At 42.7% G+C, this 15055-nt stretch overlaps 2 protein-coding genes across 2 annotated transcripts in view; one reads left to right on the forward strand and one right to left on the reverse strand.

The window, feature by feature from the left end:
• The window catches only part of atp8b3 (ATPase phospholipid transporting 8B3), a 33631-nt gene extending 23985 nt beyond the window's left edge, over positions 1 to 9646 (forward strand). The window contains exons 16-32 of the mRNA XM_035648455.2: positions 15 to 208; positions 300 to 508; positions 1778 to 1809; positions 1946 to 2102; positions 2368 to 2556; positions 2660 to 2772; positions 3542 to 3709; positions 3996 to 4107; positions 4231 to 4306; positions 4381 to 4504; positions 5054 to 5240; positions 5359 to 5582; positions 5702 to 5785; positions 5871 to 6095; positions 8160 to 8298; positions 8500 to 8630; positions 9081 to 9646. Coding sequence (XP_035504348.2) covers positions 15 to 208; positions 300 to 508; positions 1778 to 1809; positions 1946 to 2102; positions 2368 to 2556; positions 2660 to 2772; positions 3542 to 3709; positions 3996 to 4107; positions 4231 to 4306; positions 4381 to 4504; positions 5054 to 5240; positions 5359 to 5582; positions 5702 to 5785; positions 5871 to 6095; positions 8160 to 8298; positions 8500 to 8630; positions 9081 to 9170 — 2454 coding nt within the window. The 3' untranslated portion in view covers positions 9171 to 9646. The remainder of the gene's footprint in view (positions 1 to 14; positions 209 to 299; positions 509 to 1777; positions 1810 to 1945; positions 2103 to 2367; positions 2557 to 2659; positions 2773 to 3541; positions 3710 to 3995; positions 4108 to 4230; positions 4307 to 4380; positions 4505 to 5053; positions 5241 to 5358; positions 5583 to 5701; positions 5786 to 5870; positions 6096 to 8159; positions 8299 to 8499; positions 8631 to 9080) is intronic.
• Positions 9647 to 13315: 3669 nt separating this feature from the next.
• The window catches only part of onecut3a (one cut homeobox 3a), a 20880-nt gene continuing 19140 nt past the window's right edge, over positions 13316 to 15055 (reverse strand). Inside the window, exon 2 of the mRNA XM_035648800.2 lies at positions 13316 to 15055. This exon is cut by the window's right edge and continues 1731 nt beyond it. The gene's annotated coding sequence lies outside the window, so the exon portion shown is untranslated.

Raw genomic sequence — 15055 nt, forward strand, 5'->3', positions numbered from 1 at the left:
TCCTGAATCTCAAGATAGTCCTGTCTGTGCTGCTGGTCGCTCTGCTCCATGCCATCCTCAGCGGCGTTTTCTCGAGTCAGGTCATGGGCAACGCTGATATTTCGTCCACTGTAGTGGTTAACGCCAATCCAGTCTACACCGGCTTCCTCACCTTCTGGAGCTACATCATCCTGCTCAGCCCAGCCATGCCCATAGCCCTCTACATCTCGTTGGTTACATCTTCAATACTTACATTCAATACGTACATGTTAAGCACGCCCGTGTTTACTGTCTTGTCTTCCATGCCGGTGTGTCCACAGGTTTGAGCTGATCCACACGGTCCACAGCCAGTTCATTGGCTGGGATATGGAGATGTATTGGCAGCCGGCAGGCAGACCGGCCCAAGCGAGGAACACTTCGCTGAACGAGGAGCTTGGCCAAGTGGGATACCTCCTGAGTGACAAAACTGGGACCCTAACTCAGAACCGTTTGGTCTTGAGACAGTGCTGCATAGCAGGGGAGATCTATGGTAACAATGAAAAGCCAGTAGTCCTATTTCTTATTGACAAACTGAAACTGTCCCATGGTTTTCCAACCAGTAAACGACTAAACCACAAAACAAAGTTAATCTTTTAGAAGAAATTTCAATTGAAGCAAACCCTAGACCCACAACAAGCTCAAGACAAAGCACTACCCAAACTCACACGACACAGGTAGTTGGAAATTAAAGTTTCAACCCCTCATATTTTCAAATAACCTCACTCTCTACGAAGAGGTAAAATCACATTTTTCTCCTGTTCCTCCTGCTCTTAATTTTACCTAGGATTCCAATTTCAACAGGATGCACATCAACTTATAAATTAATAAAGTTCGCAAAATACCTCTTTACAGGATTTTAAGAAGCTTTAATTTGTATTTATTTATTTGTCATGTAGCTTTTCAGGTGGTCTATAAAGTTTAGACAGATGCGTCATATCCTACCTATTTTGTATGAATCTTTCAAAAGGAAAGGCATTAACAGGCCATTATTACTCAGGTGACCTTTTCAAATCAATGGTGTTAGAATAGAAAGTGTTTCTTAATAATTTCTCAATGCTGAAGATTGAAAATGGAAAAGAAGTTGAGCACTGGTCTCCACTGTTAAATGAAAAAGAGATCATTCATTGTGATTTTAATTTTGAAAGCACTAATTAATGTCCGCTTTAAAAAAAAAATCCAACAAGTGTTTTGTTTGGCACCTGCTTGTCCAACAATCCAATTTGTCTCCAAGAATGTGTGAATTTAAAATGTTGTATCCTGTCGGATTAACACCTTGAGTATTCATTTATGAAACGGAGGTTTGATAATGAGCAGCGAGCAAAGGTTTCCTCAGCGGCTGACAGTGGAACAAAGATCCCCTCTGGGGTCGCGGCCTTACATAAACCACAGATGAAACTCATTTCTCAAGAGAGAGACAACAGGGGACACTTAACATGCTCATATTCAACAGCCACCAGTCCATCTACTAAATATTTAACAACAGCTCTGCCCACAGAAGACCAACTGTAATTGAAACCTTGTCAGATTCACATCAACCATATGTCATGTGTCTGAGCCATTTCCTGCTGCCGACCCCCTGTCTGTCTGTCTGTCTCTGTCTGTCTGTCTGTCTGTCTGTCTGTCTGTCTGTCTGTCTTTCTGTTTGTCTGTCTGTCTGTCTGTCTGTCCATTTCAAATGCTTTGCCAGTCTTTATATAATGTTTGTCTACGTGTATAATAATTAGTGTAATATAGTATAATAATTGTTCTACTTCCATAGGTGATGCATCAGTCCGAGCAGAGGACGTAGAGGTACCATACTATTACACTCAAATCTGTGCCTTTGAACAACTTCACCTCCTCCTTATGCGTTGCCAACCTAATTCTAAGGGTTGGTCTGTATGCCTGTTCTCATCTGTTTGTTTGTCTTTTCCATTAATGCGTGCAGCCCATGGACTTGAGCTGGAATCCGTTCTCCTGCGGTGGTCTGCACATGTCGGCTCCCAGCCTGGTGGAGAAGCTCAGAGGACAGCAGTGTCCGCCCAGCAGACAGTTCCTCACGGCACTGTCTTTGTGTCACACTGTCGTGACAGAGTGGAAGGAAGGTGGGCCCTGTTCGTGTGTGTGTGTGTGTGTGTGTGTGTGTGTGTATTTACACCGTAATTGACTGTAATCTCAGACAACACTTGGGCCAGTTTCAACCAAATTTGAAAGAGAGATGCATTTTGTCACAATCATTTTTCTACCACTAAGCCTCTTGTTCTGAATCTGATGTAAAACATGCTAGGATAGAGTTACTGATTTGCACAATGGACCATTCCTCGGAAAGAATATGTTCACCTTCGCCATCTTGTGTGCTGATCCCTTCAGAGGCTCTATTTTACCAGTCCGCGTCTCCGGATGAGGAGACTCTTGTTGGTGCAGCCAGGGAGCTGGGCTGGGTCTTCCTGTCTAGGGCAAGAGACTTCATCAGCGTCTCTGAGCTGGGGGTCACTCGACAATATCAGCTGCTTGCACTGTTGGACTTTACGAGCAAGAGGAGACGCATGTCTGTACTGGGTGAGAGTTGTCCGAGAAATACACCAACAAAACATTTTCAAACTTACAATGTTTTTACTTTTCTGAGTCAACTTATCTATACTGGTTTTGTGTTGTTTTCCAGTTCGGGAGCCAGAGGGTGGGTTAAAGCTGTACTGTAAAGGGGCGGACATAGTGATCCTGGAGAGACTGCACAAGGACTTGCAATATCAGGAGAGGACTGAAAGAGCGCTTGAGGTGAACTCGAGTTTTCTACTGAACCAGTAGTGTGGGCTGCACAGTACACCTACTAAGCCTGCTTTTTACAGTCTGTGGCACAGTGTCAGGATATTTTTGTTTTACATTTCAGTGTTAAGAAGTTCAAAATTACATCTTAAGTGAAACTCAAGTCTTGCGGATTGCTGTGGCTGGCCCCTTTGGCCAGGCCAAGAAAAAGCCCTGCACACGATAGTTCAGTTTAACATTGTTACAGTATTCTTTTAAAATCTTTTAGCAGATAAAGTGAACTTTAGACGTGCTGGTAGAAGCAGGATTTTGTTTTGAATGCAGCCATGCTAGCTGATTCCCCTGTGGCTACTGGCTGTAGCTTCACACACAGGTGTATTTACAAAAATTCCTTTAAGAGCAGGACACCACAGAGGTGCTTTAAAGCTGAGTCAAACACAGTAAAATAAAAATGTATAACTTAATTGAATTATTGTTTAACTTACACAACAATTTAGTGATCTCTTCTAGATTGTGTGTATGAATCCTAATGGACATACGATATATTCTGTCATTGTTATCAACTGTCTGATTACATCTCTGAGGAAAGTTAAAGAATCGTTTAAAGGACATATTTGGCCGCCCATCTCTAGTTTAGTCCTACTGAGACTAGTTGAGGCATGCATGCAGTACTAAAATGTTTATCTCATGTTTTCTCTGTCGATCCTTCAGTTCTGCCTGAAGCTCACTCTGTAGATAAGGTGCAGCCAATCAAGTAACCTGTTAACTTATCATCCCTCAGCTGTTTTCTCAGGCCTGTCTGAGGACTTTGTGTGTTGCGGTTCGATCCGTTCCTGAGGCGTCATGGGAGCAGTGGCGTAAAACTCTGGCCCAGTCTGCTGCCATGGCGACCTGTGACCGTGACGCGCTGCTGGAAAAGCTATATGATCAGATGGAGAGAGAGCTGCAGGTGGGCTGAGACTTGTTGTCAATCTTCCACTTGGAGTGCTATAGCTGATCATTGACACGGCACGACCAGTATAGATAAATCCTTTTAAATCAAGCTGTGCCTAAGGATTTCTACCCATTCACGTTTCCCTAAATTAAGTTTCACATGGGCAGAGAAAAAGGTTTTCTTAAAGAAAATAGGATCCTTGTTTGCCAGAGTTGTTGGTAAATCACGTGTTGTTTAATGCCATGAAATTCCTTCTGCAGGAAAGGTAAAAGGAATTTGCTAACTGTCTTTTTTTTGATAGCTTCTGGGGGTGACAGCTATAGAGGATCGGCTTCAGGAGGGCGTTCCCGAGACTATTGCTTTGCTTCAACAGGCTGGGCTTAAAGTATGGGTACTAACTGGGGACAAAAAAGGTATTTTGACATTCCAGGGGGGGGGGGGGGGCACCATTTTGAATGTTGTGCTGTAGCTACATGAAAACAAAGTCCCACTGTGGTTTCTCTCTTTCCTGCTCCATTTTCCCTTTGCCCTCGCAGAGACTGCGGTGAATATCGGATATTCTTGCAAACTACTGGATCCTGACACCAGATTACTGGAATGGCAGGAGCTGAGGTTAGCAATGATAAAAATACACAAACACACACATGCACACCATCTCATTGATCTCTGAGTGTTTGCTCCTGCAGACAGATACTCCAGGCCCCAGACCCAGGGGTCAGTTTCTTCAAGGCCAGACAGATGGAGCTGTGGGCTGTAGACAAGAAGATGGCCGGGGCGAAGACTGCTGTGGTCCTCACTGGACCTGAGCTGGTAAACACCAGACTGTACAGTAAAAAGACCACTTGTGAAGTTATCAAATGGCCGAATATCTGTTACAAATATAGTTTGTAAATGAATACTGAATAAGTTGTGTTGTAATATCAGAGACTTGACATTGAAATACAAGCCTCGACAACTGTTTACATTGTAAAAAGATATTAGACCGAAAGGATCAGTTTTAAGTTGTTGTTTTTTTCTCTAAAAACATACTGGTGTGGGGCTCTGCTGGAAAATGGTGATGTAACAACTGCACCAATCTGGATTGAGCATATTTGGACTCAAAACCTGATGACATTTGTTAGGCAGTTTGCTTTCTAGTTTTCTGCGGATCAAACCTGATACAGCCACAGCCCATACAATGCAAAGTTTTTAAATGTTTAACTGTGAACTTTTTGTTTTAGCTTTTTTTTCCTTTTTTAAAGTTTCAGTGAAAATCAATTAGTCAGGATGACAAAGTTGTTAACCTAAAAGCAAATATGGCAACTCCTCTAAATACCCATTAAAAAAACAGGGCCATTTTGATGATGTTGTACCCTATAGGCAGAGTTTGATCAGAGACCGGAATGGGGGTCCACGTTCATGAGCCTGGCAGAACATTGTCAGTCGGTACTATGCTGCCGTGTAACACCTGGACAGAAGGCTGACATCGTCAAGTTGGTCAGGAAACACACCAGCTCAGTCACCATGGCCATCGGGGACGGTGCCAATGATGTAAACATGATCAAGAGTAAGTCAGGTGAAAGATAACGGAGACAATGTGTGTGCTAAACTGTAGACAAAACCAACAGATCAGAGTTATCTGTGTTTACGTTTTTACTTTTTTCTTTCTTACCGTCATCCAACAGCGGCTCATGTTGGTGTGGGAATGGCAGGAGTGGAGGGAGGTCAAGCAGTGCAGAATGCAGACTTTGCGTTGTCCCAGTTCAGGTTTCTGCAGAGGCTGCTGCTGATCCACGGGCGCTGGTCATACAGGCGCATTTCCCTCTTCCTGCGCTACTTCCTGTTCAAGACCTGTGGCTTTGCTCTTGTGCACATATGGTTTGGGTTCTTCAATGGCTTCAGTGCCCTGGTGAGTCACAGGTGGATTCAATTCGAGGACATGAAGCCTCACAGTCCCATGATGAATTGAAGTTTAACATTTTGAGAAAACATCTTGCTTATATTAAACTGTCTGTCTCTCTTGTGTAGTCTATGTATGAGACATGGTTCATCGCTCTCTACACAGTCCTCTATTCTTCATTCCCAGTTATGTGTTTGGGCTTCTTTGAAAAGGTGAGATTGAGAATTTCGTGAACTGATGAATAAATAAAGATAAAGATTTCTGTCATAACACTTACGCTGCCACTTTGTATGATAGGATGTAAGTGCAGAAAGCAGCCTGAGTTGGCCGGAGCTGTACAAGTCTGGACAAAGACAGGAGCTCTCCAGCCCTCTCATACTGGCCTTGTCCCTTCTGTATGCCGTCTACTCCTCGCTTGTTCTCTTCTTCATACCGTTTGGAGTTTTCTACGACACAGCCTTGGACTACCAGACCATGGCATTCACTGTCGCCATGGCAGCCACGTTTACTGCCACAATTGAGGTCAGGATGAAGTATTAATTTTGAAAAATTTACAGATGATAGAACGTCATCGCATGACAATACTAAATAAGGAAAAGTGAACATTTTTCTGAGCTGCAACAGTTAATCGATTAGTAATTGACTACTAAATTAATTGCCAACTATTTTGATAATCGATTAATCAGTTGAAGTAGTTTTCATGAAAAAAAAAGGTCACAATTCTTTGATTTCAGCTTCTTAAATATGAATATTTTCTGGTTTCTTTGCTCCTCTATGGGAGTAAACTGAATATATTTGGGTGTGTGTACGAAACAAAACATCATCTTGAGGTTTTGGGGAAACACGAATCAAACAACTAATCCATTAATCGATAATGAAAATGATCGTTACTTACAGCCCTTAAAAATGTAATCATTTAGAAATGATGGACTCTAAACAAACAGAAGATAGAGTATCCAAAAGTAAGGCATATCTTGTTAGGAATGATTGATTTGTTGCGTGTCTACGGTTGAACTCATGTTAAACACAAAAAACTGAATTGCTCTGTCATCCAACAGGGTTAGGGTTAGCATGGCAATGGTAACGGGGAGCAGTAGATACAAAGGCAAGCTGGCAAAGCTAATGAGGCCATTAAAATAATCAGGGGCGACTATGGGGACAGAGAAAGGAATCGCAGAGAAACCCTCAACACCGTTTCTGCAACTGTGAGAAGCTCAATTATTGTATAGTTGCCACAAAATCCATCTGCTAACAAAGAGTGAGAAGTCGTTTTTCACACAGGCAGTTTGCTGGCTCATTCTCAGAGACGGACTATTACTTTCCCTCCCGTCTCCTAGGGATTTGTCTCAGGGAAAATCCACGTGTCCTTTTAATGAAGCACACACCTGTAGCTTGGCGCTGCCTGTGTTGTGAAAGCACGGCGGGATTTCACGTCTAGCACCAGTTCGTTGACGTCGTGTGGCCTGCCGACATGGCATCATTCTTTTCGGTCGGGTTTTAAGTCAAAGCACACCATGTATTTAAAAATAAGACACAGAGACTAGCATTCATACTAAATCTTTTTATTAATGACTTAAAAGTGTTTGGCAATGGAAGACAATTGTTTTTTTTGTCACCTTCTGCTTATCTGCTACACGCGTTTTTTGGCCGTCTTAACCCGGAAGTGGCAAACCCGTTAACAAGGTGCCATTGGTTAATGAACAGAGGTTCCCGGGGGAAGGTACCAAGTGGGCCAGGGTTGGAGGGGTGTTTTGCGCGACAGTAAGAAACGCTATTTTAATCGCCTTTTCAAATACATACTGGCTCTAAATTTGTTTTTGTATGTGTTTTAATTCAGTTGTAAACGTCTGAGTGTTGTGTAGGCCAGGTATGAATCTCCTGTCGGAGCGTTGGTAATTTAAATGTAATCCGTGCTTCTTAGTAGGACCCAGTTGCCATAAAGCAGGAGGCTGGCGCAGCCCCCGTCAGTTGACGAGAGAGGTCACTGTGAGACGAAGGGAAGCCGGCGTTGTAGAAAACTGAAAGTCTCAGAAGAGCGGCGGTTTAGTTTCCTTTGTTTGTCACATTTATCTATATAGTTATTTTTTTTTTGGAATCGTATTTGTTTTTAGCTATATAAGCAAGTAGTTTTTTTTTCTTCTTTGCCAGACCTGCACTGTAGGTGTTGGTGCACAGGAATATCGGTGCCATTGTGTAAAAAGAAAAGTCAAAGTGGACTACATACCTGTAGCTGAGGTGTTTTGTGTATCTTTCAAGGCCTTAGCCTCTTGTTCAACCCTAAAGTTTTCTTCAGAAAATGTTAGCCTCTCTGGAAATTTGATACAGGAAATATTTTAGGCCTTCCTCTGTCATGATAAACTGAAAGTGTTATAAGGCTTTATACACATTTACCATTACCAGAAAGTCAACATGGAATTCCTGTTTTTCCTTAGTTTTACAAAATTTACATCTTCAATGTGAAAAAAATGGTTCCATCACATAATCACATCAATCAAATATACAACTGTAATTTTAACCCTGTCTTCCTTATAGTTACTGTCCAGATATATGTATCATGCCCTCACATTATTTTTGTATGTCTGTCAGATTATGCTGCTGACCAGAAACTGGACGAAGATCAATATCGCTGCCGTGTGTGTCTCTGTGGTGCTGTTCTTCATTGGCACCGGCATCACCCACAGCACCGTCCTTTTTAAGAAAGCACCCGCAGATTACATCTTCATTGGTACACGTCTAAACTCATTGCATGCCTTTTTTTAATAACTGAGCAATGTTGATCCAAATAGTGACAAACAGTATTAAAAGAACATAAGTAAAAACATACGGAACAGCATGATATGTTGATGTCAGTAATCATTTCATGTCGTTTTCCTTTGATCCGATATGTCTGTGAACAAGTTTGATTTCTCTGTGTGATTTTCTTTAGGCGTGCTGGCAAAGGCCTTCGTCGATCCAGTTGTGTGGCTCACCGCTCTGCTCACTGCCTGGACAGCCGTTTTGCCATCATTTACAGCTCATGCAGTCAATATCACCCTCACCGTCCATGACAAACAGAAGGTGAGACATCTGCATGGGGAAAGAAAATTAAAAAGTCAATTGAGACAATGAGAATTTGTGGGACAAGTAAGTACACCACAGGTTAGTTATCCCTGTAAGCCTTTTTTCCAAACTACTGAAGACTTCCACAACCTTTAACTGTCTCACTCAGGTGTTGCCATTGGTTAAACAATATTTTCAGTATTTTTATGATAATTTTGGGGTTCTGACGAATCTGTCCTTGCTGCTGTTGGCCACAAACTCAGTATATATAATAATATATACTAACTTTTGTTCCATGTCATGTCGTTATGGTTCTGTAAGAACGCTAAGATTGTGTTCCTTCTTTTTACCTGACGAGATGAGTTGTTTCCCCCTTACAACAAGTTATTTAGGCTCCATTTCCTTAAGTATAAACATTTAAAATGGGTTCACAGTCCCTGATGTCACTCTCACCTGGCTGTATTGTAGGTCCACAGCATCTCCCCTCAGCCGGTGGAGCTGAAGTCAACGTTCAGAAGAGGGACGTCTCTCCGCCGTTCCCCTAATGCCCTCTTCTAGGGAGCCGGGCCTGGACACCTCCTCACGTCCGGGACCTGCATCCACAGCAGGATCAGAAGGTGACTGCAACTAATAACCTCCCCATCCCCTTACTCACAAGGCCAAATTCATATGAAGGACAATAATAACGCCCTGACTGGCACATAAATAATGAATGAGTTTTTAATGGGAAAATATGTGAATATATAGATTGTTTCTGCAACATAGAATTGAAAAGATGACTTGCCATACGTTCTGTATTTTTTTGTTTTTTTTGTGGGCAATTCTTTGTGGAGCTAGAAGTCTTTTTTACGGTTTTCCAATAAGGTAAATACTGTAAACAAAATACATTATGTACCACAACTCTTGTTTATTACTTTTACATATTGACAGTATGTACACACATTTTACCTCTGCATGAATATCTTTCCTCTTTGATGTCTAAGACAATTGTGGTAAATCTGCTGGGATCAATTTAAAGATCAAAACAAACACAATAAACCGACTAGACTTCTTTGTTTTACAATTGTTTTATTTGTTAATTTATTTCAAAACACGCAATTTTACCCATATTATCCTTTTTAGTTTTTATTTTTCTGTAACAGTTATTACTCAGATTTTTTTCCTTCTCAAAAGTCTCAGCTAGTGTGAAACTAAAAGTCCTCCACAGGCTCTCCGGCTTCTGCAGTGGGAGGAGGGAAAAGAGGCTTTCTGACCAGACGTCTTGAGTGGGCTTATCCCTTGTTTCTGTGTGAGTGGACGTGTGTCTCTGTGTGTGAGTATGTATGTAATGTGTGTGTATGTATGTAATGTGTGTGTATATGTGTGTCTAAGTGCAATAGGCGGAATGTCCACAGGGCCGTTACATCACAGGACCCGTAGAGCAGCCCAGAGAGCTGAACATTGTCTTCTAGGTTTTGGTAACCAGATTGTCATACCTCTGATTTCATCTTTGGTTTCAGCAAACACTCTCAAAAGGCAGACTCACCCTGTCCAGCATGTGCCTGTGTCTGTTTGTGTGTGTCTGTCTGTCGGAGTGCAATATAAGCCACCATCTCCAGACGACTTTGTAAACGTAAGTAAGTACAATGTAGGTGTCTTTGCATTGATTGTGGCCCTTCCTTGGCTCTGGGGACAAAGACAGTCAAACATCGTAGAACAATGGAGCCATGAGCGGGGAGGAGCAGCTTGCAAACATCAACATGGACTCCATTTTGATGTTCGTGGCAGTTTGGGGCATTCATGTAAAGCTGTACGACATGTCTAAAGAAACACGGGCAGCTGTAGTGCTCTTCTCTCCCCAGTCGCTCTCTATTGTACCCTGAGTGACTGGGGTTTCTCTGCCTGCCCTGGGACAACGGGGAGCGCGTGTAGGGGAGGGTTCATGGATCATGAGGTCTAAGTATGAGCATCTAAATGTTGAGGGGAGGTGTCGGGGTTGAGGGTTGTACACTCTGACCCAGCAGCAACGATTAAGATTGGGGGGGTCAGGTGTTTGCATAGTTCTCTGTGCAATAGCCACCAACCGGAGCCATTTTTATTCCTCGCGGCTGGTTACATCATCATTAGATTAGCAGGAAATCGTGGTGGGTGATGGAAAACATGTGGTCTTTGGACCACAGTTTTTTTGGGGGGCGTACTCCTGTGTTGCACTAAATGTTGGCAGGAGGGTGAAAAGTGACAGTGGGTGAGGAGGGAGTGAATTGAAAATGTTGAATGCGTCTTTGATTTTATCATGCTGAGCTTGAACTCCGCTGTCAGATTTGGATGCAATGGGATGGCAAATGGATGTGTCTGAGAGGGACGGGCAGATGGGTCCTTCGGCAGTCGGGCACTACAGCTCGTCATAAATCAGACAGCCTCTTTTCCCTGGATTTTGTTCTTCCATCCTCCCCTTCCTCCTCTCCACTGGCCTGCCCTCTCTCTACCTTTTTTCTTGTTTTGAAACTGATTGTCTTCTACCATCACAAAGACACTTGGTTCTGATTGATTAACAGGTAACAGAAGAGGGAGAGCACAGTGTGACTGGGGGTGTCTACATCAGCCCCACTGGCAACCTGTTCGATCCCAGGGTGAAATGACACACACACACACATATGCTGTTTGACAGTAAATGCTGATGACATTTCTGGTGGGATGATCGGTTGCCAAGTGGTACTGTGGTTGGTTGGTCGGTCAGTCAGTAAGAAATGGTTTTCAAATTTTCGCATGACAAATATTGCAACCCATAGTAAAAGAGCATAAAAAAGAAAGCACGTTGTCGTCCACATAGGTACAAATGAACACACATACACGGATTGAAGAAAAGCATGTAGACAGACATACAGGAATATTCAAGGCCACTCGGGTCTGTGTGTGTCCCTCTGATTAACTCCAAGTAAACAGCCTGTCTTTGGAAAAGCAAGACACACGGTTCAGGACCCGAGTGAGGACCTCAAGCTGAGGAATGAAGATTGGATGCTATTGATTGGGAGGAGAGGAGTTTGACCTCCCCAAGCACACACTGCCCCCTACTGTCGGGATTTATATACATCAAAGAAACATGGGGGAAAGGGGAAGGGTTGCAACAACACATGCACACAACCAGTGAATCCAACAGTGACGGAAAAATCTAAAAACAAGGGCCCCTCCCACGCCGAAAACCCAAATCCTCCCACCCCCTGTCTTTTGTTTTGATAACCAAAATATCCCCCACCCTTTCTCCACCCACTCCACCCAAGTCTTTCCATCCTCCTCCTCTCCCCACAAAAATCACAGGTTATTCCTGTTGGTTTCTATACAGTTATACAATATCCATGCACAAAAGAAAAAAGTGCACCTTCTTTTCAACAGGAGGTGCTGGTCTTTAATATTCTAAGAACATCAGGAGCACTTGAACACACCCAGGAACCTTCAAAAGTAACTGTGAAATAGTTTTTTTTTTGTGTTTTTTTTTTCAGAGAAAAGACAACTTAAAGGCAGAAGAAAGCTAACGATGAGTAAAAGGTTATTCCTCCTTTGGTTTATCATCAAATTTTTGGTTTAAAATCCAGCCCAAATTATATTTAAATCTACCCGCCTATGAAAGAGCTTTGAACTAAACATCTAAAGTGAGTAGCTCTCATCCCTCTATTCCAGCCTTCTCTTCTGTCTCTTCTTTTCTCGTGTAACCCTCCACAGGAACATTCACAATGTCTTTCCTTTATGAAAACAGTAAGTACATGCCGTAGCAAAAACAAACAAAGAGAACGTACGAGAAAAATGAGCAAACAAATAAACGGAATTTAACAGTATAAAGCTTCAAGTCACAAGTTCCAAAACTAACTATCATAGTATCATAGTTTCATAATCATTGTTATCATTAGCAGTATTATTTTCAGTTTAAATTACATAAAGTTTACATGAAAGGTTTTTGAGGTATTTCAGAATTAATTGTCAACACACGCCTACCGAGTCTTAGCACTAGCCAGGGGGAGAGGTCGACCGGACAGCAAGTGGAGGGAGGAGAGAATTTGTGTCTGTAAGCTGTCAGTGAGTCTTCCACACTTTTCGAGTGCCGCCTCTGTGCTTGCACGCAGTGGAGAGAGAGAGAGGGGGCGAGAGAGAGATTTAGTGGTATGGTTTTTTACAACTACAGCCCTCCGAGCGCTTAGAGCCTCCGCCTTTTTACCCCCCTCTTTCTCTGTTACACAAAAATATCTCTGATGTGAGGGAGGCAAAGTGGCCGAGAGTAAAAGCACGCCGGGCAGAGAAAAAAGAGAACGCACAAGGGCTGTGAGCTACCTAGAAGATCAACGATACAGTAACAAAGACTCTGACAGATTAAGGAGTAACATATAATTTTGTTTCAAATAAATAGTGTATAGAAAATGTTTTATAGACTTTCTACATGATAAAGTGCTTGTATTCTAGTGTATCAAGATGGAAAGTCAATATGGGAGAAAATGCTGACACAGCCCCCACTCTGTGTCCCTCTCATTGTGCCCCCCCCCCCCCCCGCTCCTTTCTGTCCATCCAATTATGCGTGCATTGTCTGTGTGTGAGTGCATGTTTGTAAATGGGTGTGCAGTTTATGCGTGTGTGTGTGTGTGTGTGTGTGTGTGTGTGTGTGTGTGTGTGTGTGTGTGTGTGTGTGTGTGTGTGTGTGTGTGTGTGTGTGTGTGTGTGTGTGTGTGTGTGTGTGTGTGTGTGTGTGTGTGTGTGTGTGTCCAGTGCAGTCCCACCCGTGGTTGAAGGGAAAAGGCACTCAACTCTGTCTGCAAGGCAGCCACCTCCTCCAACGTGGCACGATGCAGCCTGACTGCGCTGTTAGTACTAACATGTACGTATGTATGTGTATGTAGGTGTGTGTGTCTGATGTTGAGTGTGTGTCTGATTTGGACAAAGAGGAGGGGGCCTCTCTTCTTTTTCTTTTTTTTTCTCTTTGTGTCCCCCTAGGCAGTTTGGGACTGGTAGGCTGCAGTATCTTTGGTATTAGTGGCGGTTTCACAAACCACTCAGCTTAGTGAGGTAGCCACACTGGTTCTCACTACAAACAAATGCCATTTTGTCAGCCTAATACCTAGAGCTGAATCTAGCTATGTACCGATGCTCACTGAACTGTGTAACCACACAAACTGATTTTTGCTCATCTTCCTTTGGTGACTTTAACTCACTGCTTACAGCAACGTGAAGTTAGTTGGTACGTTCTGATCAGCTCCTCTACAATGACCGTCTCGTATCCAATCTGCACCGCTAATCTGACTACATTGTTGGAAATGCTACAGTTGCATCTTAAGACCATATAGATAACTATTGAGTCCCGGGCTTCAACCCCCCACACACCTTCCAATAAAACACATTGAATCAGCCGGGACATTTGGAGGTCATTGTTTTGTCCCCCTCCATTTTGCCCCGTTCTTGGGGTCAGAGTACCACAGTTCTGACATGACGTGCCAAAAGAGAGAAAGTGTCCGTCATTTATTCTTCTCTTCAGCAGCTCCCTGTTTTTCTTTTTTTTTCTCTTTCTCAAGGTAAATGTCTCCGCCCAGTCTTTTTTCACATAAAATGCAAAAAAATGTGTCCTTCGTTGGCCTCCGTCCTTGCATCCCTCTTTTTTTTTCCTTTTGAAAAGTCCTTCCTTTTTTTGTTTTTGATTTATCAACAAGGTGCCTTACTTATGCACAACAGAGCACAATAGTAACAAGAAATAGAAACTTTGTGTCTATGGTACTAATTAAATACCCGCATCAATATAGAGAGGAAGAGAGAAAGAGAGGGGGTCAATGGGGTTAGAGGGAAGAGGAGGTAGAGAACCAAAGATAGAATGAGACATTTTTCTTCTGCTTCAAAATGTGTCCAGGTATGTGTTGGAGACATTTTCCTTTTTGTTTGTAACACATACTACGTGTGGTATCTTTGTCATTTGAGGTTTGGTTATTGTATGCCTTAAAATTCTGATTCTTTTTTTGTCTTTTCTTTACTAAAAAAGTATATTTTTAAAAGCTGATTGTTGGTTGGCTATGGCACACACCGCCCATCATCAACGGGGCACTCTGTAGCCGTGTGTGAACCCTAGTACCATATTCTCTGATTTGCATTAAGGCAGTAAGCATTGGCACTAATTATTGTAGCATTTTGTCAGTGTGGTGGTTAGCTACTGATAACCCTTGTGTGGGAGTAACCAGGAGATTTGGTTTCAATCACTTTTGTCGAGAGCCTGTTTTTTTTGCGGACAGATGAGATGGAGGAAGCGGAAGAATGGTTTTGAAAAATATGAAGCCTCCCAAATTAATGTAAATCAAACCTCCGCTGCACCTCAGAATTGCCTGTCTCAGTGAGCCTTTCTGTTGTATTTTACTGTCGCTGTGGTACTTTTCCATCCCCTACTCTAATTTGGATTGGTTAAATAAATCCCTGCCTTTGCTAAATCCCTGTGTTTCCAGCAT

Source organism: Scophthalmus maximus, chromosome 13 (genome assembly GCF_022379125.1).
Source record: "Scophthalmus maximus strain ysfricsl-2021 chromosome 13, ASM2237912v1, whole genome shotgun sequence".
NCBI lineage: Eukaryota > Metazoa > Chordata > Actinopteri > Pleuronectiformes > Scophthalmidae > Scophthalmus > Scophthalmus maximus.